A 23810-nucleotide genomic window follows, 5' to 3' on the forward strand; every position below is an offset into this window, starting at 1 on the left:
TTTCTTCTGATGTGATTTCTAGAGCTGTAAAGTCACTCCTTGGTTCTTGACACCTCAGCTCAGATAGGAGGGGTAGTTTGCAGCAGAGGGAGATAACTCATTGTGACAGATATATTTTAAAACTGTCCCTCATTCTTTCACCCTCTTCCCTGCCTTTCTCTTGGTGCTTTATTTAATAATGGTGTTTCTCGTGGAACTGGCTAGTCTTAAAGGCTCCATGGAAAAGATACAAGGCAACAATAATATCTGAGAAAGAAAACAATACCACAACATCTTGAATATTGTTAAAAATGCTTTAATTACTAAAATAGACAATTCAAGATATTCTGTCTTAGGTTCCAAACACCAGCCTCTCTCGCATTAGACACTTGCCACTCACAAAATTAAAGTAAGCACTGTCCATGGGCCAGATTTACACATATGGTTGACCAGTATCAGAAATTAACATCAGAAAGAATGAGTTCTGAACTGAAAGCCATGACTTGTGCTTCTGTAGTCACTCATATTAGGCAGTTCCTGTTAGTGGCTGGCTAAAAGACATTACAAAGGAAGAGATAAAAATCAGGACGGCAAGTAGAGCTCTTCTCTTAAAAGGCTGCTTACTCTTTACTTTAGCTAATAAATAACCTCATTGCACTAGGGTGAGTGTGAGGACTTGACTGGGTTGTCCAGATCCCCCCACCCACTTGGGTAGTTCAGATGTAAACAGCAGGGGCTCAATTCTGCAATTTCTTGCAAAAATTAACTTTTTAACAGAGTTTTTGTTTCTCCCATAACTGAAGGATCATGCCAGTAATAGCAGCAGTTTTGCTTCAGTTAATGAATTGTGCCACTGACAAATGAAGGCCCTGAGCATTCAGATTAAATTCAACTTTGGTATTGGGAAGCAGATGCTCCCCCCTAGCATTTGTAGTACCAGAGTCTGAGGAAAAGAATGCAGAAAAAACATCTTCCTCTGCATGGTACCCTTCTAGCCCCTCCTTGCTTCAGACAAAACCCAGCTGTCGAGCACTCCTCAGGGTTAGTGTGTGTTCAGGGGGGCAGATAATGCTGCTGCTTCTCCCTTAGGTAGAGCATCCCACCTACCCTTCCTCTTCAGAACACAGCCTCACTGCTGACAGCTCTTAGCCTCAAGATCCAGGAGTTTGTCATAGCACTGGCTCAGACTGAAAAATGACTTTTGGATTATTAAATTAGCTCGTTCTCAGGATAATGCAGCCTGGCCAGTAACCACTGCACCCTACTTCATGTTTTTTGAGAATACAAAAGTGTTCACTGAAGACAAAATGAAATGCATTTGCAGTCACCTTGTTCTGCAGACCAAAAGCATGCCTTGCACCCTTGTGCTGTAAAACCTGAGATATGAGAAGGGGTAGCTTAATCAGCCACAGGAAAACTTGCACTGCTAACTAGAAGAAAAGGACTAATGTTCACAGGCAGATTTCTAAGTCTCCAAACTGTTTGGCAAGACCATTGAAGACATGAGTGCACTACTTCCTCCCCTTGGCTGGGAATTACCAATTATTTTCAAATCCAGTTTGCAGAGAAGGGAGTGTGAGGGTAGTCTTTGGTTTGACAGAAGCAGGAAAGGTGTTTTAGAGCAAACAGGTAACTGCAACTGCCCAACAGGAAAGTATTCATCTCAAGAGATCAGTGGATTAAAGTTTCCGTTAGTCACACGAGTAATACCTCTTTGTTGTGATGGGTAAATTCACCTGTACCTTATACATTCCTTGGGGAAGAGATGACAGTAGCAAGCTGCCAGTTACTTCATGGGGTGGAAAAAGTCTCTAGAGCTGTTCTTACTTAGGGCAATGGATGGGTTTCAAATGGGAAATCACACCTTAGAGCTCACTCCAACAAAATGGGCTGTGGTGCTTGGACAGCTCGATGGCCCAGCAGGTCTCGCTGCGCTGTGCCGTGCCTGCTTCCCTTGGGATAGCACTGGACTTTTGAGTGAGCACCACCTCAAGTTTGGTGTCCTGAATCAGTTCACCCAAGAACCTGAGGAGCACCAGCAGCAGAGGGAAGAAGACTGTGGAGTGCCTTGCTGAGAACAGAGAAACAGAACTGGCTCTCAAAGCAAAGTGAGCTGTCAGATCAGCCATTTCATCTGACTGCAATCCTCTTGTGGGTGGAATGTGACAAGCACATCTTCTGGCAGTTGAGTTTCAGTAGCTGGCACTGCTGCTGCCTCGTTGTGCCAGCACAGCTATGTGTTATGACTACATGCTAAATGAATAAATTTATCAAGTCGTAGTTGGATGTACAGTGTAGCTGCACAGACTTGTGAAGGGCAGCAAAGCTGAAACACAGTCAGGCACACATTCTGCTTAGGAAATGACTACTGCCTAAAAAAAAAGGCTTGGTAAATTACTGTTTTAGCCAACACCTTTCCCAAAATCATGCCCAAAGTGTACTTATAGCAGGCCTTTCTTGAAACACTGGAATATTTGTGCCATGTATTAGCTAAGCTAGCAGCTGGATTCTTGGAACACTGAGGTTGGCAGCAGCCAGAGTTGTTCACTTCTCTCTGAATGACTGTTGATGCTATTTTTAATTTTAGTATTTAACATCTCACAAGCAAACTTAAGTTACGTATGTTTAAATAGAAGGGGGTAGGGAAGTCACATGTCTGTAGTCTGCCACCACATCCAGGAACTCTGTGCTTCTAACAAACTTGCTGGTGAAAGCTGGTTTTGAGCCCCTTGCGTATCCTCTGCTGGAGTTTAGACCTTTTGACTTTCGTAAGGCAGATTCTGGATCATTTATGGCAATCACAGTTATAAATCATACTGTGGCAACTCTCATTAGGCAAAATGCCAATCCGGGATAAAGATCAGTCGTGTATCTTTGGTCCATGTTCTGCTCTGTGACCAGTCCCAGCTGAACAACATACCCGGAGATTGCAATTTACTTTCTCACCCTTTCAGAAATGCTGAAGTCCACAGCAGCATCACAGGTCAATAGGTCATCCCCAGAGACTGCAGCAGGTAAAAAGTAGCACCCAAAGTCCAGCTTGTCTCTATGTTGTTTACTTTTTTTGTCAACTATAAAGGAAGAAAAACAAGTTGTTCCTGACAGTTCTCTAGATTTGTATGTTGCATGAATGACAGCAACCACATGTTACAAATCTGGAAAGATTCAGTAGATAATTAGCCAGAAAAATGAACTACTGCATGTTGATTGACAGGGATTTAACTGCTTTTTCTCACCTGTAAGACTGTGTTGTCCCTAAATCCAAAACCTTCCTTTAATAAAGCAGTGATGTAAGTGAGATCCATGCAGAGGAAAGGACTGGCTGAGTTGTACCTCTCCATGTTATCACAGACTAGAAAAGGACAAAAGAAAAAAAAGGGGATCTCAGCAAAATAAGAGCTTTAATCCACATTGTACATTTGAACTGAACTCAAGCCAAAGCTTACTAAAACAAGCCCCCCTCTTCTATTAGTGGGTATATATGACATGTGGTACATGCTACAGAGCTGTTCTACAATGTTGGAGAATAAACCATATAGTACATCCAGCTTCTCTTGACTCCATCATAAGTACATCTCTTATTACAGCAACATAATCCACACAGCTCTTTCGAAGAACCTCTGCTCAACTGAGAACTAGCAGGGTGTTGGTAGGCTACTTATTTTTCAGGAACATAGCATCACTTGTTTTCCTCATCTATTCTCCATGGATGGCTCCAGCAATGGATTCCACCTTCTAGGATGGCAGTTTACTTTATTTTCTCCAACCACACATATCCAAGGAAATGGAAGAGGCCATTGCCCAACCAACCGCTCCCTTGCTGCAGCTAATCAAGGTTCCATAGTCAGGGTGACAGTGACTGGGAAATGTATTTACACTAAGCATCATTTTCTAGACCTACTGTTACTGCCCTGTTCTACCGGCAGCAAGAGCGGAGTTCACTTCCTTCTAAGAAAAGATGAGCAGCATGCTTCTACTATTGAAATGAGGTAGAGAAGAATTAATTCAGGATCACAGAATTGATCTCCTGATGCTCCTGAAAGCTAAGTAAGTGGTTTGATAATGTTAGGTAACGTCTTAGCCATGACTTTGGAAATAAAATCTCTTTCTATCCAGGGAAAAAATAACAACCAACCCACACTCAAACTTTAGAGCCTAATCCCCCTATTCAAAATCATCCAAGTTTCCAGGGAGATTAAATTTAACTGAAAAATCATTAAAATTTAGATCTTATTTTAGAAAAAAAAGTCAGTCCTGAACTACGTAATTAAGTATCTTCTGCTGAAAAATAACGTCTACTAATTCTCACAAGAATGATCACAGTTCAGAGGTAACTTGCTTTTAGACATCAGTAGCCAGGCAAGATGGGAGCTCTTTATCCACAGGAGGTACAAAACCAGAACAAGCATTCAGGAAAAAAGACGGGGAGGTAAAGGAAAGCAGAAGAGGCCGTCTGACTTAAAAATCCTTTACTCTCTCCCTCCATTTTGTTAGAGATTAAATAGGATTTAAGGTGACAGACTTACAGAAGTCAGCGCTCTCTTAGAGAGCTGCAGTTTGACAGAAGGAACTCTTGATACAGCAAATTCACTGTCTTTTGTACTAACACAAACTATCTCCTTCTCCTGAACAGAGCTGTAAAGCCACCAACCCCTCACTGCTCTATCAGTATTGTCTTCTGCATCAGTTAGAGGTTTTGACTAATAAAAGCAACATGACAGGTGTAAGCAAAATAAAGATTAAATAAATTTGCTTTTCTTCCCAGTCAAACTCACATTATGTACTGCCTACACATTCATATTTCTGTTATTTCTTGTCCAAACCAGTTTCCCAAATCATGACAATTACCTTCTTTGGCTTTTCTTTCAAAATCTCTCACTTCCAAAACACCTCCTCGTTCATAATCTGAAAAAGATGTGAGAAAACGTCATCATAGACCTGATAGCATCTGAGTTCTTTATCTCAGTTGACCCTAGAGTGCAACTCAGTGATGCTGCACTAGGAGTGAGACCTGTTTGGAACAGAAGTCAGAGCTGCAGGCGTAACTGAAGCCCTGAGCACGTTTCATGTGCTGAACTCTGAACACCAAACTGTAGTGACAGATAAATGTCATTCCCTTGAGGCATTTTGTGTATCTCCTCTTTCTCAATAACATCCCTTTCCTCTCCTCTCCATGGCTCCAGCCTCCAGGGTTCCTCTGTCTGCCTTCTGGTTGACACGTAGTAGATTATCCCAAATTTACCGATTAGGTTCGTGTCAGCTGCTCGATCATAGTAATAGGAGAAAGCATAGAAGGAACTTCCACGAATCTCATCTGGTTGGTGAAGTTTCCCTTTGACAACCTTGAGTACTTCTAAGTAGCAAGGCTTGAATCCTGTTTCTCCTGTCAGGAAAAACACAGATGGGGTGAGCCAAAGAGCATATGCATGAGATGGAAGAAATAGTGGCAACAGGAGGAAAAACGAAAGAAGCAGAGATTAAAGCATCAGAAGGAGAGCTTAGATATCCCTTCTGTAATCCTACATGGCACCTGCACGCAGGCAAGGACTCTAGAACACCATCATCAAATAGAACTGGTTAGAGCAGATCACTGCTGTGTCTGAAAGAAACACCACGCAAACTACTTCCATATCAGACAAAACTCCCGTTGACGTGTTCTGTAGTCAGCAGAATCTTCTACATTTGCTGCCACCTGTTAGGTAAAACCTTGCTTTCCCTCCCCATCACACCGTAATTTTACCAACCCACTCCACACACACCAAATCTGCAACTCAGCTCTCATGTTCCCTGATCTGTTCAAGCCTATGATGGTAGCAGACTCACCCTCTCTATGCAGCATTACAGACTTATTATTATTAGAGACTCTTAAGAAATAGTTCCACAAGTGAGATTAACTGGTAGGCCGAAATGTTTGTACCCTAACACAGACAGAATTTGTGCACTTTGCTCAAAGCTTGAGAAAAACCTGCCTTATTTGCACAAGTAATTCTTAACTTTTCCTATAAAAGGTAGTAAGAGCTCACAGTCAGAGGACAGGGTACAGGTCAGCTACTCTTACAGCTTCAAATTTTAATTTGGATTTCTCAGAAGTCAACCTCTACAAGTGGGCAGGTATCCTTCGTATCCCAATCATCATCAATTAACTGGTGAAATATTTGAGAAGGAAAAACTCAGATTATGGAGATAAGACTTATTGTAAAAGAAACAAGTCTCTTCAATTTACCTTCTTTGTTGCCACCATACCGGTATTTCACTCCCCCAAAGTGCCACTCTGCCTCCAACTGCCTTGGCAAACAAGAACTGCGGAACATTTGTCCATCCACAACTGGAATGAGAGCAGAGAAGAGTCAGAACGCACAGAATTTAACACAGATATTGATCAATATGCAAAACCAGAAAAGGTTGAAAGATCTTTAATAAAAAGTCTTTAAGAAAAAGTACAAAAATCTGAACTGATGGATGTGGCACTAACTGATTACGAATTAAGGACCTGTCTCAAGTCTGGAAAAGCCGTGTCCATTTTGTCCTGCAACCAGCAGAGCAGCTGGCCTTGTCATTTCTTAATGAGATAAATGATACAAGGATATCTGGATAATGGTTCTTCCCCCCAGAAGACAAGAAATTAGGTAATAAACACACAGATACACGAATCCTAATGACAGCAGATAACCAAGACAAACAGCAACTGAGCAATGAAGACAAACTCCTAAGGCGGAGATCAATGGCCACTACAGGATCCACGGAATGTACCTTTGAAGGGTTTGACCAGAAATACTGTAACTGAGAACATGATTATTGCCGCACACACAGGTCTCACATAAAAAGCAAACTTCTAACAGAATGCTTGAGGCAGACTGTGGGACAGCAAAATTTACCATGTGATGGTTAGGGAAAGGCTCAAAGGCTGGGAAAGGGGGGAATCAAGGGATCAGTGAAGTGCAAGTATGGCAAACCAGAGGGGACTATAAAAGAAGACAAGCACAAGTAAGCAGGCAGCTGGTCAATGTGCTTTTCTGTGTGAGCCTCGTGACCAATCACTGCAGTCTGTCCTAACTTCTTCTTAATCACTATTCCCAACTATTTTTGATTTGAGTACACTCCAGTAATTATCACAAGTCCAGCTAGCTGTCAAGTAAGAATCCAGAAGGTGGAAAGACCCCACGTTCTGGCCAGACTAGACAAAAGGCCCAAGCTTTGGGTGAGAGACTGGAAAGACTCAGGAATGTGAGTATGCACTCAGGTTAGTGAGCGAGAGCATGTGATGTGCTTGTGGGCTTCCATCTAGACTAGGTGGTGCACACAACAGCTCTGGGGAACACCACAGGCCAGGCAGATCCCAGAAGGGCCTACAAAGAGGGTTCGGCCTAAGCAGCAACCCTCAGGAAAAGGATCTATTCATGCTGTTTTATGCTTCTGTGGATACTTGTAAAGCTGTGTTTGTGGCTGGCCATGGTGTTTGTATGTTCCCACATGTGCATTTCTGGAATTTGTACTCAGGTGTCACTGCTGGCTGAACTTAAAAATAGGGAAAAGCAGCTGTCTCACAAGACAACTCCTTAACAAGTGGTAGCTATTTTCAGGCAAATATATACCATCAGAAACATAGAAAAGCACAAGATACAGAAGTGAAGACACACAGGAAATGGGCTGCTGACACAAAGAAGTCTAAGCATCTCTTCAAAAATCTTGGATGTTTTATCATATGAACATACCTTCCATATTCAAAGCTCCAAGAGTTGCCAGTCTTGCAGCTTTTAGTCCAAACCCCAAATAGCTGTGAACATCAAAGACAGACATTATAGTCTTAATTCCTGCACATCTGGTATGCTTTACCCATACCCCTCTTCCTAAGTCCTGGAACACCCAAACCAAATTTCCTTCCTCTGTTTCCCACAAGGCTCCCCTCTCTAAAACAGAGTTCCCTTTTCCAGAACAACCCCAAGGGCCAAAACAGTGACACAAACCCAAGAAATACAAGGAGTTGTAAAATAGGTAAATCTAAAACTGCAGAAAGTGGTTAGAACTGATGTGGCATTTATGCAAGATGATCATGAAAAGCAAAAATGCACCACCAAGGTGCATTTACAAGGGAGAAAGAAGGTATGTGCTGAGTGCATAAGGAATAGGGCAGCCACTCATGTAACACACACAAGACTATGTGCTCTTAGGGCAGAGTGCAGAACCTCCCACTAAAAGGGAACCGTGGCTTTATGTGAAATTCACCTGTTTGACTCCACAAGTAACTGCTACATTCATTATAAGCTAGAATGTGAACAATGTTTATGGGAATGTCATCACACATTGTAGCAACACAGATTAAAATCCTGTTGACCCTTTCATTCCCACCTCTGTATCTGGCCACTTACCACTTTTGTCATGTAATTTTAAATGTCTGTAAAATATTCAGAGTTAAACTAACCTCCAGCTCTCTCTCAATTTTTAGGAGATGATTTTTCAATCCCAATTATTTTAGGTGATCTAAAAGACTGTGTGGATGACTACAGCACTCGTTATATCAGCAAATGTAAGGACTAGGAGAGGATGACTATTAGACCAGCTCTGCTGTCAAGTAAACAGATTCTGTAACTGACTGAGATGGTAATGTTCACTCCACTAAGGAAAAAGTCTCAGGCAAGTCCTCTTTCCAAATCTCTGATCATGCTTAGTTCTGACTACTGGCACAACATCTACCTTTCTGCTTGTTTCAGAATATTTGGCTTGAATCCAGTAATAAGAATTCTTCTCCTTAAATATGGACTCATAATGCTTTCTCTTCGTTTGACAGACTGCCTAATATTCCATTGTAGTGACATTAACCATAAATCTGGAATGTTTCCAGCCAACTAATGCCATGTTCCACTTCTACTGTTACATGCAGGTAAGTAGTAAAAATGTCATGATCTGTGCTGCTGGTACCAGGATGTTAGCTCAGGGGCTGCAAAAAGACTTATTTCCCCAGTGGAAATAGCAATCTTTTGCTCCTCACCTGTGGGTATAGAGCTTGTAGGTGCTATTAAACATTTCAAATGAGGTAAGAAAATCCCCAGGGGTTTCCTTCAGAGTTTCCTAAAAGTTAAGAAAAAAATATTTTAGTTTATATTATGCAATAAAGAATAACCAATTTTAATGTAATATCACAGATATACCCATAGAGTTTACTGCACACTCATCTGATCTGTTTTGAAAACAAAGAACAGTTTTTCAATGGTGCCACTGCTGTAACATCTGCAGCTTTTAACACTGATTTATTTATATGCATCTTTGTGTTACTTCTATGTATAACAGGGAAGCACAACAGATCAGGATGAAAACACTTCCTAATTCAGGCAACCTGAATTTTTCTAGAGTACTTACATGCTACTCTACATGTACAGAGTCCCCAAAAAAATCAGCTGCACTAGAAGTGCTGTGAACTTTTGCAAGTCACACTAGGCACCTAAACTGGGGTACTCAGAAGAATTAAAAATACAAAGTATAAGGCCCCATTTTCACCATGTCAAATGTCTTGCCAGTACTCAAGGAAACACTGTGACCACTCACTCCCAGTCTTAGGGCTGCTTCACCTAAATTAGCCTCTTGTCTCACCACCTCAAGTTTTCTCCCTCTCAGTCTTCTTTCTGTGCACACCTCCATCCCACTGGTACCCTGACCTATCTTTTGACAGACTAACTCACACTCTTGTAAGGCTGAACCACTTTAGCGACCATTTACTGTTTCTTCATGTCCAGTCCCCAAACTCTGAAACCCAGTTTCTGTCTCTCCTCATGGCCTCATTCTCCCATCCCTTCTTGGCTCTGTGCACTTCCATCAGACACTGTTATTCTGGGCCAAGCAGCAGAATCTCCGAAAGAATTGAAGCTGCACAGTCCTGTAGTTACCATTCAAGTAAGGAGATCCAGATCTGGGTTATTTTTTCTAGAGTCCTAGCCAGAAGCCTGCTCAAAGCTGAAAGGAATGTGGCAGTACTCAGTTTGAGCTTCTCCTGACCAAATACATATCAAAATTTGTTTTGGGTCTCAAACTGATTATCACTGAAATGACAGTCACATCCTTGAACTCATACACACAGACTCTGCCATATTTGGAGTTCTGTTTCTAAACCTTACATCACAAAAACTTTTTAAAAGGAGAGATACTAAAAAAAAATTAGTTTGGGGAAAACAATTGTCTTTTTTCATGCCCTACTTTCACAAAAAGGAGGCAGACACCAGACAGACAATTTCATAATTATTATGATTATTTTTCAGTTGCTTTTAACTTTGGCAATAATGCCATGAAACTAACATCAGCTCCATGCAGTTATCATTATATGTTCTCTACTTGCTTGTAATTCATATTTAATTAATGAATCTCTTACTATTACAGTATTTTCTTCAAAACTAATACAAGAGCAAACATGTGTCTGCCTCAGACTGCAGGAAGGAAAAATCCCCACTGCAAATCAAAGGGAGGCATACCCGCCAATTCTGTCAGATGGGAAAATCTCCCAAAAACATGCTGAGCTTATTTATTTGAACTTGACAACACAGGGGAGAAGCAGACATAGTACACAAGCAGGCAACATGAACCTTGACTCCACACTGCCCTACAAATTCACACCATTAGTCCTGGTCAGCAGCAAACACTCAAGGCTTTTTACTGCAAGGCTCGAAGGGGAAATTTTAATCCTAAATTGCAGCTCAGCCTATTACACAGTTCTATTTATTCTCCAAAACCCTGACATGCAACACCCTTTCCTGTTGGTCCAGTGCCCACTTCAGCAGGTGTTATCAACACAAAACAGAGGACAAGCCCAGTGTATACTTGACGTTTTGCTGAACAGGATAAGGTTGCATGTCATGTTTCAACATAACACACGACTGCAGAATTAAAATATCCTGATGTGAAAGCCATGTGTTTCGTGGTCATCAAACATCCTTTGAGAAGCTCAAGTTCTATAAACAAAAAATGTTAAAGAAATTATTCCTTCAGAAAGAGCAACATGAAGGTCCAGAATGCTATAGTGCCTTTCCATTACTCATGTAATTTTCTCATGCAAACTGCAGACTTGGGTCCCAGTTCAAACCGTTTCTAAAGAGCTATAGAACTACTAAAAAATCCAGCAGAGATGTCTGAGGGACAGAGAGGGGAGTTCTCAGAAGGAATGAGAAGAAATTGATAAGAAAACAGAGAACTGACTGTGCTGCTATTAAAGACATTTACCCCATACAACACTCCCGCCCTCCAAAACTTAGTGAAGATCTGTTATCAGACTGGAATGGGGAAGAAAAATAAAAGATAGAACAGCCCCTACATTTCTTCTAATATTCAAGAATACTGCCTAGAAATGTTCTACAATTGTTGAATACACAGTCATATCAATATTAATAAGGATTTCCCAGCCTGAGTCAAGAAAACAAAAGCTGTGTCGTTTTGGTTTTACTCATTTGCTTTCTTTTTATCTCCTCGTTTTTCAGGCTCCTTTGTTTGCAAGCGCCTATCAGCCAACACTGATCTCAAAGGGAACAGAAATACAGATGTTCTGTAAACCACAGATGTTCTGCTTGTGCCACTGATGACAAAGCGATATGACAGGATGCAGCCGTGCTCAGGTCTCTCCACCAGCCTTGCAGTCCCAACCCACGCACTTTTAACCACTCCTCACCTCAAACCGCGGCAGGAATGTGATTTGGGTTGAGGCTCCTCCCAAGTCCAGAGTCCCAACAGTTTGCTGGTTCTGGCCAGACAGCTGCCCTGCAAACAACACCATGCTCAGAACAGCCCCAAGTTCACAAATGCTAAAATGCAGACACTGTGTGGATGTTCAGGCAGCCACCAGGTAATCACAGTATCATGGCAATACAGGAGCTGCCCTCTAAAGAAAAAACCTCAGAGAGAGCAGATAGGCAAACAGAAGGTATTATGGAAAGATTCATAGACTTTCTTCCTTGATTCCAATCTCTCTTCCAAAGAGACAAAAGCAGATAAATCTCTAGGTATCAAGCAAAAGATGAAAGTAAGAGACAAACTATCTCCTGCAGAAGGCTCTCAGGGAGAGTACACAAATTTTGTAACCATCATATAGCTGTTAAAAAGCAGTGGGGGAGGAAGTGCAGTAAGAGCCAAATCATCCAGAGCAGCTTTTTTGCTTGGTCATGTATCTCCTAGAGTGCTGATTTTCTTATCACTAGATTGCATTCCCAGAAGCTCTTAGGGCCCATAGTGCTAAGGCACCATGCCCTGCAACACCATTGTAGTGGCACAGCTCACACTGGGATGAAGAACACTGCAAGGCCTTGTTTCCCACACATCAGCAGTACCACTCTCCAATACGTTAGAGAAACCAGCTTGCCAGTGCCTCCCAGCCCTGTGTAAATCCTGGCACCTTAGTGGTTCAGATGTCTCCTTCTTACTACAGACTCTGGAACACAGTCTGCCCAAGACAATCCACTGCTTTAGCACTGGTCACAGAGTGGGGAGGAAAAGCATGGCCAAGGCAGAGGAACTTAGGGTGATCACCTCCACAGAAGAGACTCGAGTTCAAGCTTAGAGAGTAGTTACACAGAATTAACTACCTGTCAAAAAGTTCACAGTGATCCAGGCTAAAATTCCTGCGAAGAATGGGAAAAAAAAAAAAAAAAAAAGGTCACCACTGAATACTCCCATAATCTCCTGCCCACTGTTACCAGCCCTCCACATGTTATTTATTTACCTGGAAGTCATTACAAACTTAATCTAACCACCCCAGACTCCAGAGACTATTTCAAACTCATAATTAAATTTTATTATGCATTAGTCATTCACACAAGCCTCATGAGTTGGAATAGGTAGGACTTTGTAATATCCATGCAACTCCAGCATGCACAAATCATATCTATTATCCAAGCAACATACAAAGAAGTAATATGCTGACACAACGCACAAGCTTCCTTGGGCCCATTTTTGCAGTCCAGCATTTCAATTCCTAATCTGAAAACTGCATTCACACCACTCTGTGTTTTAATCTTGAGGTTTCTATAATTACACTATAGACAGAGCAGCAACCAGTAAAATGCAAACAGCTCCTTTGACTCCAGTGGCTTGCTTGACACTGTCATGATTCTCACCCAAACACAGGCAAACATATGACAGTAGAAGAGGTAGCGATTTTAAATAAACTTGGCAAGCTACCCTGTGCTCTATTATGCCTCATTGGTCCTGCCCCCTGTCAATACAACAGTTCTCCTGACTGTACAATTCACCCATTAATCCTAGTGACAAACTACACACTGCACCATACTTATCAAATACTTGAAGACTTTATGATACTTCTCCTTTTCTCTCGGCCCACATGGACAGATTTTGGTCTTTAAGCACTGTGATAATTCTTCTTGGTTTCCTTCAACACTTTCCAAATGGGCAATTTATCTGCCATAAGGAAGTGTTCTGAACTGAACATAACATGACAGGATGGCTCTTTTCATCAGGCATCCACACAGATGATTATTACTTGCCTATTCTCCAAGGTAGTATGTCTGGATATGTAGCCAGAATGTTACAGTGTTTTTTTCTGCACTGCAAAATCATTGTTCATTCCAAACCTACAACATATTTCACCTTTTCTTGTATTTTACAGTACTTCCTTGCTACTTTACTAGTTGTATTTTTCCCAACAGAGTATTTTAAAAATTATAATTTACTTATCTATTTTTGATACTTGCCAATTATCCTTCATTGTCCTCTAATAGTCACAATCCTTCCAATTTTAGATTGAAAATTGATGAGCTAATCATAACAGGTTATTTTTAATTCTGATACTGCAGAACTTACAAGGCACTTTCCATAAGCTTCCCAGCTTGCTATATATTGTCATGTAGCCTTTCAGAGGCTACACAATCTTTTTAGCACTATTTCCCAAGAGCAGGCTTCAGCTGGTCAGCCTGCATCAGCCTGAATACTCATTGTTGAGACAAGGTTTTGTTCCAAAGCATGCGAAATCTCTTTGTGTATCTGTGTTTGTAGCCTAACAGCTGACCAAGTAACAAACACCACCTTGGAAGGGCAGGATTGCATTGTTTCAAACAGGGCAAGAAACCTTTTATTTTTTTCCCCTTAGTTTAGGGACCATTTCTCTTTCCCTCTCATGTTCCTAAGATATCTCTCTTTTTCCCGTTTCTCTTTGCTTTTACCTTTTACCCCTCCTAAAACATACCTTCATGAGATCCGTCCATGATGCCAACACTGTCCTCTGGAACAAGAAATGGTGATTCCTCAAAGACTTCTTTCACCTGAGGGAAGAAATAGTGTTTAGATTTCTTGGTCTTCAAAGTCTTGTTCTGCTCTGAGGTGCTCTGAGGGTGATAAAGTTTTGTTTTACACAGCAGTAGAAAATAAGACAAGTGTGTGTAGAGACTAGGAAAGAAAGAAAAAAAGTTTTGTAGGTCTCTCTCCATGCCTTCCACCACAGCAAGACAGAGGATTTCAGGAACAGACAAGACATTCTGTGAATTTCATGCTATCACGGGATTACAGTCTCTTTTCATAGATGACATTCTCTTAGCTAAACAAAATGGAGAACTGAATGACAAAAAAGAAAGATGAAACAGGGAGAACAATACAAGTGCATCCACAACAACTTAGTACTACCTCTGAAAGCAGAGCCTGAGCTTTCTCCTCTGACAGCAAGCGAAGTCCAGCCGTGGCTTTTAACACTACTGGGGTCTTCTTCCAGAGATGAGGTGGCACTGCATCTATGGCCATGTCCAGCAATTTTTTGACAGTTTCAGCACCCTGAAAGGAAAAATTCATTTCTCTTACACTTTCCTCCTACAGGCCATCAGAGAATAGGCCTCTCAGTTTCTCCTCAAAACTTGTGAAAACAGTATTCAATAGCAGAAGATACCCACACCCAAGATAAGTACAAAAACCATGCTAGACATCTCATTAGAACATTAAAGAGAATGTCTGCACTGGAAGGAAAGGTTTATTTATAAATTTTAGGGAAGATAAGTATCATTGTTTGTGGAAGGTATTTTTTGGAAAGGATGGAGGGAGGTGAGGGAACCCATTATCTGACAAGCCTAAATATCTTGCAGTATGATGAAACTAAATGGTGCAATTACTGACTGAGGCTACCAAGGCAAAGGGAAGTACCTGTAGATTTCCCTAAATGCAACATAAGAATTCCAACTGTGTCCATAGCAAATATTGTAATTAAAATGCCAGCTTGCAATGGTTACCACACAAGGTACAGACATCACTGCTGGCTCTCAATTATTTTCACTGCTCTAACAATTACAGTTTGGCACTAGCAATAAACATTCTCCTGTGAAATGCCTAGAAATTTCTTTTGGGGTGGGTTCTCCTCTCCTATCCAACAAATAATGTTTACTGAAATCATAGGTGATCTTATTAAAATTTTTTAAAAATCAAAAATCCATTCACTCTTCCACAAAGTGTCACACTCGAATTCCTGTAGTATGGAATCCAACTGAGCAAAATGCGAAACCTGAAACCCCCATTATGTTACCCCCCCCCCCAACTTCAAGGCTGCTAAAGCACACAAGATAGCGTATCTAATCTATCATTTCTCTGGCACCTCCTTTAGCTTGTGAAAGAGCTTCCTGTCAGTGCAGGGGGGCTGGAAAATGGCAGCTTACTTCAGAACTGAAAAAATTATTTGTAAATGAGACAGAGTATGCATTTACTCACATTTGGGGTAGCTGTAGGGGAAATAAACATTGATGCTGCTGGAGACAAAAATCACTTTGTCTTTGAAATTCTCAAAGGCATATAGTCTAGTTATATAAACATTTAAGCAATTAATTAAGCCACTGTTCCACTGACGAAATATGTAGAACACCAAGCTCCTATTCCATTGTGTAGAATTAACTCACAAAAGTAGAAGAACAGGTTTAGAGAGACAGTGGTAACTTTTAAATTTCTTCTTGACTTTTTGCAATGGCAACCAGTAATACTTGAACTGCTTGGTAGAATCTAAGTGATATTAACAGCAAGACCAACTCCCAGGGAATGAAGGATAGTATTACCTTTTCAGGCTGATCAGCATATGCAGACAGACCTGGCTTCACAGACTCAAAGATTTCCCCTTCCAACTCTGGAAGGTTTTCTGCACAAACAAAACATTACATGATACAGTCAACAACTCGAATATTTTTCTTAAAATAAAGGCTGCCCTCAACTCCTGTAAAGTGACTATCCTTGATTCCCCTTGCAAACAAGATTATTCCCCTCCTAAAATAAGTCTTGCTCCTTCACTTCAGGAACATATCTAGCAGAATGTTGCCCTTGTATCCACCAAGTTCACAAACAATTTACGAATAACATGTTGTTATAATTAAAATTATCTTCATTTAGCATTTGTGACCTATAGTAAGTTACAACAATGCAACATAACTGTTGCCTATTCTTAATAAAAATTCTTTCCCTTTCTGTCCCCAAGCTAATTGTGAAATATTAGTGCAGATTAAGACACACAATCAACTCCCAATTATCCTTAGGTGATTCATCCAACTCACAAAGACAGAAAAGACTTGACTGTGCTCAAGTACTTGGCTGAGAAGCCAAACAAGTTTGACCACTGCTCCCAGAGCAGCCTGGGTGTAGAAGCTATCCCTGAGTATCAGGTATTACAAGCCAGGCTGAGTCCAACAGAACTGGACCTTGTACCAGTCCTTCCAAACAATGGATGAAGTCATGCAAAGACACATCAGGTACTATGTGACACATAAGTCCCAGCAACCAGCCTTTAACCTTTGCAAACCTGCTGGCTCACTGTACCCAAGCTAATTCATCCCCCTGAATCCTGTCGCATGTGCAGCCAAAACCGGGCACCTCTGCACCATGTGAGCAGCAGATACACTGGAGTGTGGTGCATCAGAACACAGCTCTCCTGGAAATGGCTCAGACCTTCAGTACTTAATAACGCTCTAATTTACTGATTTTAGTTTGCTACAACATGTGACAAACATATGCAGAATTCAAGTATCTCTTGTGAAAATTTAAGCTAACATGCAACCTGACAAAAACAGCCTAAGTATCTTTTCATCTCAGTGAGATATTCCTTTTAAACAGTTGCAGAGACGAAAACGTTTGAAAATTCAGAACTCTCCAGTATACCCAGAATTGTATCTCTGAGACTCAAAAGACCTACAGAAGATATTTACACAGCAAAACACCAAGACAAATGGACAATAAACACCTGCAAGAGGACCATCTGAAAGACAAACTGTAGAAATCTTCAGCTCCCCTCAAATGCTGAGCTGGCAAAAAACAAAACTGCTTTGAGAAGTTGAAACCTAAGTCAATGTACATGGGGGTCTTACCTGGGCTCTTCTGCACAAAGGTGTAAATATGAATACGGGTTCCAGTGCTTCCTGCATCAAACATGATGCCATAAAAAGTGTTTGCTTTGGCATTTATAGGGCACACATTAGGTGGAAAGAAATCCTGAAACCACATTACCCTGTTTGAATGTGAAAGAACAAAAGGCAAAGAGGAAAATGCCAATGCTATAAGGATGGGAAGTCTAGAAGATGCCATCTTGCCAGGACCCTTTGAGGCTGTCAAGCATGTATCAGCAATCACAGAGCTGCAGAAGGTCCTGAAGAGAGAAAAAAAAAGCAGGAATGGAAATTACCAAGAGCTCTCTCCTTTAAAACTCTGTCAAAAAAAGAAAATAAATAAATAATTCTGTACACATATATTCTCCCTTTAGGTGCTTTTCAACACTCCAACCAAAAAGAGTTGTTTTATTGCACTTAGTGCTACAACTACATCTAACTGATTTGTTCTTTCAGAGTAAAGGTTTCTCCATTTCCCAAGCACAGAAGAGACTAAGTGGTTTGCTTTCCAGTATTTCTAGTTTCGACTTTTAGACTATTTCCTTCTCTTATCTGTCCTGCAGATTTTCAACATTCAGAGTCCCCAGAACCTCCCAAAAGCCCAAATATTATCTGAAAAGAAGCATCGCCAGAGGGGAACTCTGGGCAGAACCACTTTACTCTAACATTTACACACTTGAGATGCTGTGGCAGAACACAAGTGTTATTCAGAGTCACAAACAAAGAGAATTTCATCTCAGGCTAAGAACAGCTGCTGGGAGAGATTAGCACACAGAGAGAATGAAGGCATATCCTTCCAGCACCATCTCCATCTCCGAGAAAAGCTTGTGCTGCTCAAGAGGGGCTGAACTGAAGTGCACCTGGGCTCTGCCTCTCAGTATTTTTTCATATTTTATTTTTATGTATTTTTGGTTTGGTTTTTATTTTTAGAATTACGAACAACAACAACAAAAAAACCTGCTAGCAAAACCCACACGCCCTCACAAACCTAAAGCAGTTGCCCTGCACACTCAGGTTGCTTACACAGCTTCTAACACTTTCACAGGCCAAAGGCCCAAAGCTGTGTTACACAGTATTGGACATCAAGATACAACTACATCTCCCCTTAACACCCATCTCTTTGCTCGTATTTTTTCCTAAGAAATGCTAATAAAAGACGTGGGCACAGAAACTATGGGGTGCCCAGGCAAAAAGGAGGAGAAAATATAGGCATCTTCAACAGCAGAAAAGAGCATGTGGCCAGATGTCCCACCATACGCAGTATTGCCTGCACCAACCTACACACAGAACACTCAGCATACAGAAGGTGCAAACAGCTCCTTATCACTTTCCAGACACATGGTAACACATCCCTCCACCCACAGCACTGAATGTTCTACTTTATATGGCTGTTCATCAGCTCTGCCCAAGACCCTCGCCCACGGCTTGCTCTTACATTTGACTGTCTTTTAGCAATCTGCCCAGCTCCACCATGTTCATTCTCTTGAAATATTTACTTCCTGTCTCTATCCTACATTTATTCATTCCTAAACCCTCTCCTTTCTATGTGAGCCTGCTACAGCCTCTATTTCCACACACCTTTCTCCCACACCCAAAGAGCTCACTTATACTCCACTACCTTTTATCCCAGATTCAGCCCTTGTAAGACTCTTATTATTTCCATCCTTCACCTTTGTCCCTAGTGAGATTAACTTTTACCCATTCTCAGCAAAAAATGTCACATTCCTTGGGCATCTAACTCACTCCAGCATTCTGCTATGTCTAGGGCCAACAAAGTGCACAGTCCACTGCAGATGGGTAACCTCACCTGTCTGCTGTGGCCTTTATTTTTATCCTCCTGTTCCACACAAATGCAGAGAGATGCAGGCGGAAAGAAACACAGACTCCTGATCCTCTCTGCTTTAGAAGCACACTCTTGAAAAGAACTGACCACAATTCCACTAGCAGACAACAGCCCTGGCCACTGTCTGTGACAGATCAACTCCAATTGTAGTAATTTCTAAAGTATCCACATTTTATGTTGAAAGGAGTAAATACCTGGTTCTGTAACAAAGCCCTCTCCTGAAGAGAGTTGATGAGAAGTGCCCAGCAGTTTGGCAGTTTTGTAGCTATGGATTTGTACTAAGATGCAGCTGGAATTACCCAGGTTTGCTTCATCACAGCAAGGAGGGCAACTGAAAATCCAAACAGCTGCACTGTTTTTACAGAACATAAGGGGGGGGGGCGCATTAGTGAGAGCCACCTTCCAGCAGGTTCGAAGAGGTGTTCTTATTCTCACGCAATGTCAGGATTTTGTTTGTTGAACTATCACAAATACAACCCAAGCACCTGCCTTAAGAACAAACTCCAGAGTCCTATTACAAACAGCACATGTGACACTTATGTAAGCCTCAGAATCTCAGATGATCCGAAAATATCTGAGCAACTGCCATCATTAACTCATACTTTTCTTGCCAGACCTACGAGAACCTTTGCCTCCCATGAAACTCCCTCACAAAGTTTCTCTTCTCTATCCTTTTCAGATATCCACCACTATTTCACACTTTCTGTTTTTTACATTTCCCCTGACTTTTTTTCTTTCCACTTTTATACTTCTAAGGACAAATAAAACCCAACGAAACAATAAACTCACAACCAATCACCTTGGAATTTTATTTTTCTTCTCCCTCGTTAAGAACGAAAAAAGCACACTGAACCTCTTCAATGAATGGTGAAGTCCATTCAATCAAGTACACTAGCAAAACAATGTCCACAAGAAGAATGAAAATAGATGAGAGCAAGAAATCAGACAAGAGAGAGAAATCAGCAGAGCATAACAGAAATGGCAATAGAAAAAGAATTTGGAAAGACAGAAGCAAAAAGAAAAAAAAGTACGGAAAAAAATTTAGGGTAGAGATAGACAAGAGATAAGTTACTGAGAAGGAAAAATATTTTCAAAACACTTCCTCTCAAACAATTTAAAAGTCCTAGCTGGTATCAGAATACAACAGGGTGGAGAAAATGAACAACAAACAGAAAAGAGAAAGCAGGTAATTGTAACTCGAGCACAAGCTCATTAATGCAATCAAGCAGTTCAGCAAGGTAAAACTTACAGATCCCCATCAGTAGGCTCAGTTACTGTCTTTCAAAATGAGCAGCAATAATCAGCATTGATTATGAACACGGTAGGCACACACCTGAAGCAGGATGGAAGCAACAGCTGTTCCACTCCAGAGGTTCCTAATGAAAACCACCTTCAGAGCACCACGGCAAGAGACACTGTGTCTGCACTTCTTCACCTTTGCTGTCAGCTAAAAGGAGTGAACTATGTATCAGGCAAGTTATAAGGTCATGAAGGCACACCAAACATCAATTGAGTTGCTTTATTCAAATTTGAGCTTATCATTGCTCAATACAAGCAGTGAAACATGCTCATATAACCACGCAGGATGAATTTCACGAAGTTGAAAGTTAACTGAGTTCAAGTTAGTAAAACATTTACACAAATGCTACAGGTGACCTCAACATCCCTGAGGCCTGAGCCAGCAAAACAGGACAGAACACTCATTTCCCAACACAGAGGAACACATGCAGATGTCATCTGTATACAGCAGATTTTATGTACTAAATGAAAAAGCTGCACTACCTCCAATATAAAAATTTGGGAGCTACGCAAATCATATGACCCAAAAGTACTGGGATGTTGCATAGAGACTCCCAAGACTGAAAGCATGAATAGGAAGAAAAAAAACCCCAACACACCACAACCACACTCTCCTTAAACAACAGAAGTAAAACAATACCATAATAACAATTAACCTTAAGACAGCAAAACACAACCTTACTTGGAGTTCACCATACACATAAACACTGGTATCTCTGTTTTCAAGACAAGAAATATTCAATACTTGACTATTTCTGACAAAATAACATGCAAAACACTAACCACACAACAGAAGCATCTCCCTGTAAAAGGGAATGTGGTCTGAGGGGAGGGAAAAGCAGTTTACCTGAGATACACAAGAATTTCCGTTCTGTTTCCTAACATAATATTGGGAAATATTTGGGGCTACACAAAAATATTCAAAACTAATTATAAATAGTAATGATACATAAAGAGATAGGCAAATATTTTAGGAAACAAGCAAAATTACATAATTACATAAATTAATATTGTTCTTCCATGCTGAAGCACACCAAAAATCATTCAGAATGGAAAGTCCCCTGTGCTAAAAGAGTAACAAAATCTATTTTCCAGATGAGCAGCTCTTGTGGTCACAAGATCCATCTCCCAGATGAGAGCTTTAACACTTAACACTCATGGCTAAGTAAGTACTTTTCAACCTTTCTTTTTTTTCCAGAAAAAAAAAAGTTATTACACTTTTTCTGGACTTATTTTTATCTATTCAAAAAAATAGCTTTCTTGGATTGTTGTGACAAAAATTTAAGCTTCTTAAAAGTACACTGTTTAGAGGACACAATAGAAGGAATAACTGAATTCAATGGCAGAATTTCCCAGTATTTACATAAAAATAATGGCAGAGTATTCTTTGTGCACATACATTTTCAGTAAAATTCTGACTCTAGAGCTTTAAACCGCAGGGAGAAAAAGTAGAACCAACTCACAAACATGTGTTATCAGAAGTTTTAATCTTTCTTCCCCCGTACTGAGGCTCCAAATACACATTATTTACTTATTCACATTTCTGGCCAAGTGGGTTTTCAATTCGACTCTTCAATTAGACCAAGGCATCTTTTCCAGGAGACCGCTGCACTTCCTTCCTGCGGTGTGGGCACCCCTTCAGAGCCGTGAAGGCGCACACCTGGGGGGGATCTAACGGCACCTTTTCCTGGGACAACTGGTATTCCTGGAAAACCGACCTTGGGTGCGCACAGCTTTGGGCCACTGAGGGCTTTGCTTCCATGCCAGGCTGGGACCGCTCCAGCGCTGGCTCCCGCAGCCGCTCCCCGGGAATGCCCTGGAGACGGCGCCTCAGGGCCCCGCTCGACCCCGCCGCCGCTGGGGCTATCGGCTCCGTCCCTGCCGCACATCCCGGCGCCAGCGCGTCCTGCCTTGCTCCATTTCCCACAGCTGCGAGCTAAACCCTCGCCCTGAACGCGCCTAAAAACCTTCCCTACCTTCCTTTCTTCTCCCCGTCCTCCCTGTGCCCCTCCCCAGCCTCCGGTCCTCCCTGTGCCCCGCCGGCGGCGGGGAGCACGGCCCGGGACTCCGCGGCTCTTCCCGGAGTCGGCACCGGTGGCGCTCGGCAGGAACACCCGCAGAAACGCCCGTCCCTCCTCACCGGCCGGCCCGCGCTGTCACTTGACCGGGACGGAGCGTCCTCCCGCCCGCTCCCAGGAGTAACGGAGACACCGGCGCAGCTTTCGCGTGTCTCCCGCCGCCTGCCCGGCCTCGCACCCAGCGGAGCGCCCTCCCGGGGCGCCGGGAGCGAGGACGGCTCGGGGGGGCTCACCCAGCCCGGGAGCGGCGGGACGGCGGCCGCCCCGCGCGCGCTCCCGATCCCGGCGCCGTTGGCCCCGGGCGGGGGGGGGAGGGGGGGGGGCGGCGGGCGCGCGGTGTCCATGGCAGCGCGCGGACGCTGCCGCGCCCCTCCCCCCGCCCCCGCCGGCTGCGCGCGCTCACCGGCCGCTCGCGGCGCCGCATCCCGCCGGCCTCGCGTGCCGCGTCACAGCTCGCCCACGTGACGCGCCGCCCGTCGCGGGAGTTGCGCGTGGCGGGCGCGCGCCGTGCGGCCTCCGCGGGAACGGGCGTCTCTCCCGCCGGGCCCCGACACCGCTCCCGGCGCGCAGCCATCGGCGGCACGGCTCCCGATGGCGGGGCCGGCGCTGTCGCCGCCGGCGGGCGTGGGCGGGACGGCACGAGCTCCCCCCTGGCACGAGCCCGTCCCGCCGGGGCCGTGTGGGGCGGCAGCGCCCCCCGCGGGCGGGAAGGCGCGTGGCGGGCCGGGCTGCCGGGACGAACGCTCGTGCCCTCCCTGCCTGCCGCCCGCGCCCTCCCGCGGGAATTCGGCGGCCCGTGTTGGCGCCTCGACCCCTTCGCGAGGGACAGCTGAACACCGAGCGAGCCCGGCGGAGAGGCGCGGCAGTGGCCGGGGTCTTCAGCACGTGACAGCACGGAGAGGCTGAAGCGCTTGTTCAGCTCGAAAAAAGGGAAAGCTGGTAGGGAATCTGCTGGGTTTGGCTGCATAGAGAAAACGGAGCCAAACTCTACTCGGAACGCAATGAAAAAGGAGCCCTATGCTGTGGCTCCCATTTGCTCTATCACAAATTCTTTCATTTCACCGTTATTCCTACTCTTCGAAATCTAAGTACCAAGCAAACCCCTTTTACAGTTAGAAAAAGAAACTGAAAATGGAAGTGAAAGTTCAATTACTTCAGCATCGTATTTATTGAATAAAAAGATACAAAGCTCTGATCCCCAGGACATTGATGAGGTCAGTTGGTAGACTTATTTTCTTGCTTATGTCCCAGTGCTTGCTTTCAGCTTATCTAGTTTAAAAGATCTTGGAC

The 23810-nt window shown here is 42.9% G+C and overlaps 1 protein-coding gene across 2 annotated transcripts; it reads right to left on the minus strand.

The window, feature by feature from the left end:
- Positions 1–279: 279 nt before the first annotated feature.
- On the minus strand, positions 280–23099 carry ENTPD5 (ectonucleoside triphosphate diphosphohydrolase 5 (inactive)). 2 transcript variants are annotated; one of them, XM_082283868.1, is made up of 15 exons: positions 22924–23099; positions 20477–20590; positions 17283–17560; positions 15987–16066; positions 14584–14727; positions 14150–14225; positions 12534–12569; positions 11624–11712; positions 8966–9045; positions 7692–7753; positions 6203–6304; positions 5222–5362; positions 4828–4884; positions 3216–3331; positions 280–3050 (listed from the first exon to the last, which is right to left on the minus strand). In XM_082283868.1, the coding sequence occupies exons 3-15, from the start codon at positions 17497–17499 to the stop codon at positions 2964–2966; spliced, it is 1287 nt and encodes a 428-aa protein (XP_082139994.1). In that variant the 5' UTR covers positions 17500–17560; positions 20477–20590; positions 22924–23099; the 3' UTR covers positions 280–2963. The 2 variants fall into 2 exon arrangements, with proteins under 2 accessions (XP_082139994.1, XP_082139993.1); XM_082283867.1 differs by lacking the exon at positions 22924–23099 and adding an exon at positions 22583–22832.
- Positions 23100–23810: the final 711 nt, after the last annotated feature.

Source organism: Coloeus monedula, assembly GCF_965178545.1.
Source record: "Coloeus monedula genome assembly, chromosome: 6".
Taxonomy (NCBI): Eukaryota; Metazoa; Chordata; class Aves; order Passeriformes; family Corvidae; genus Coloeus; species Coloeus monedula.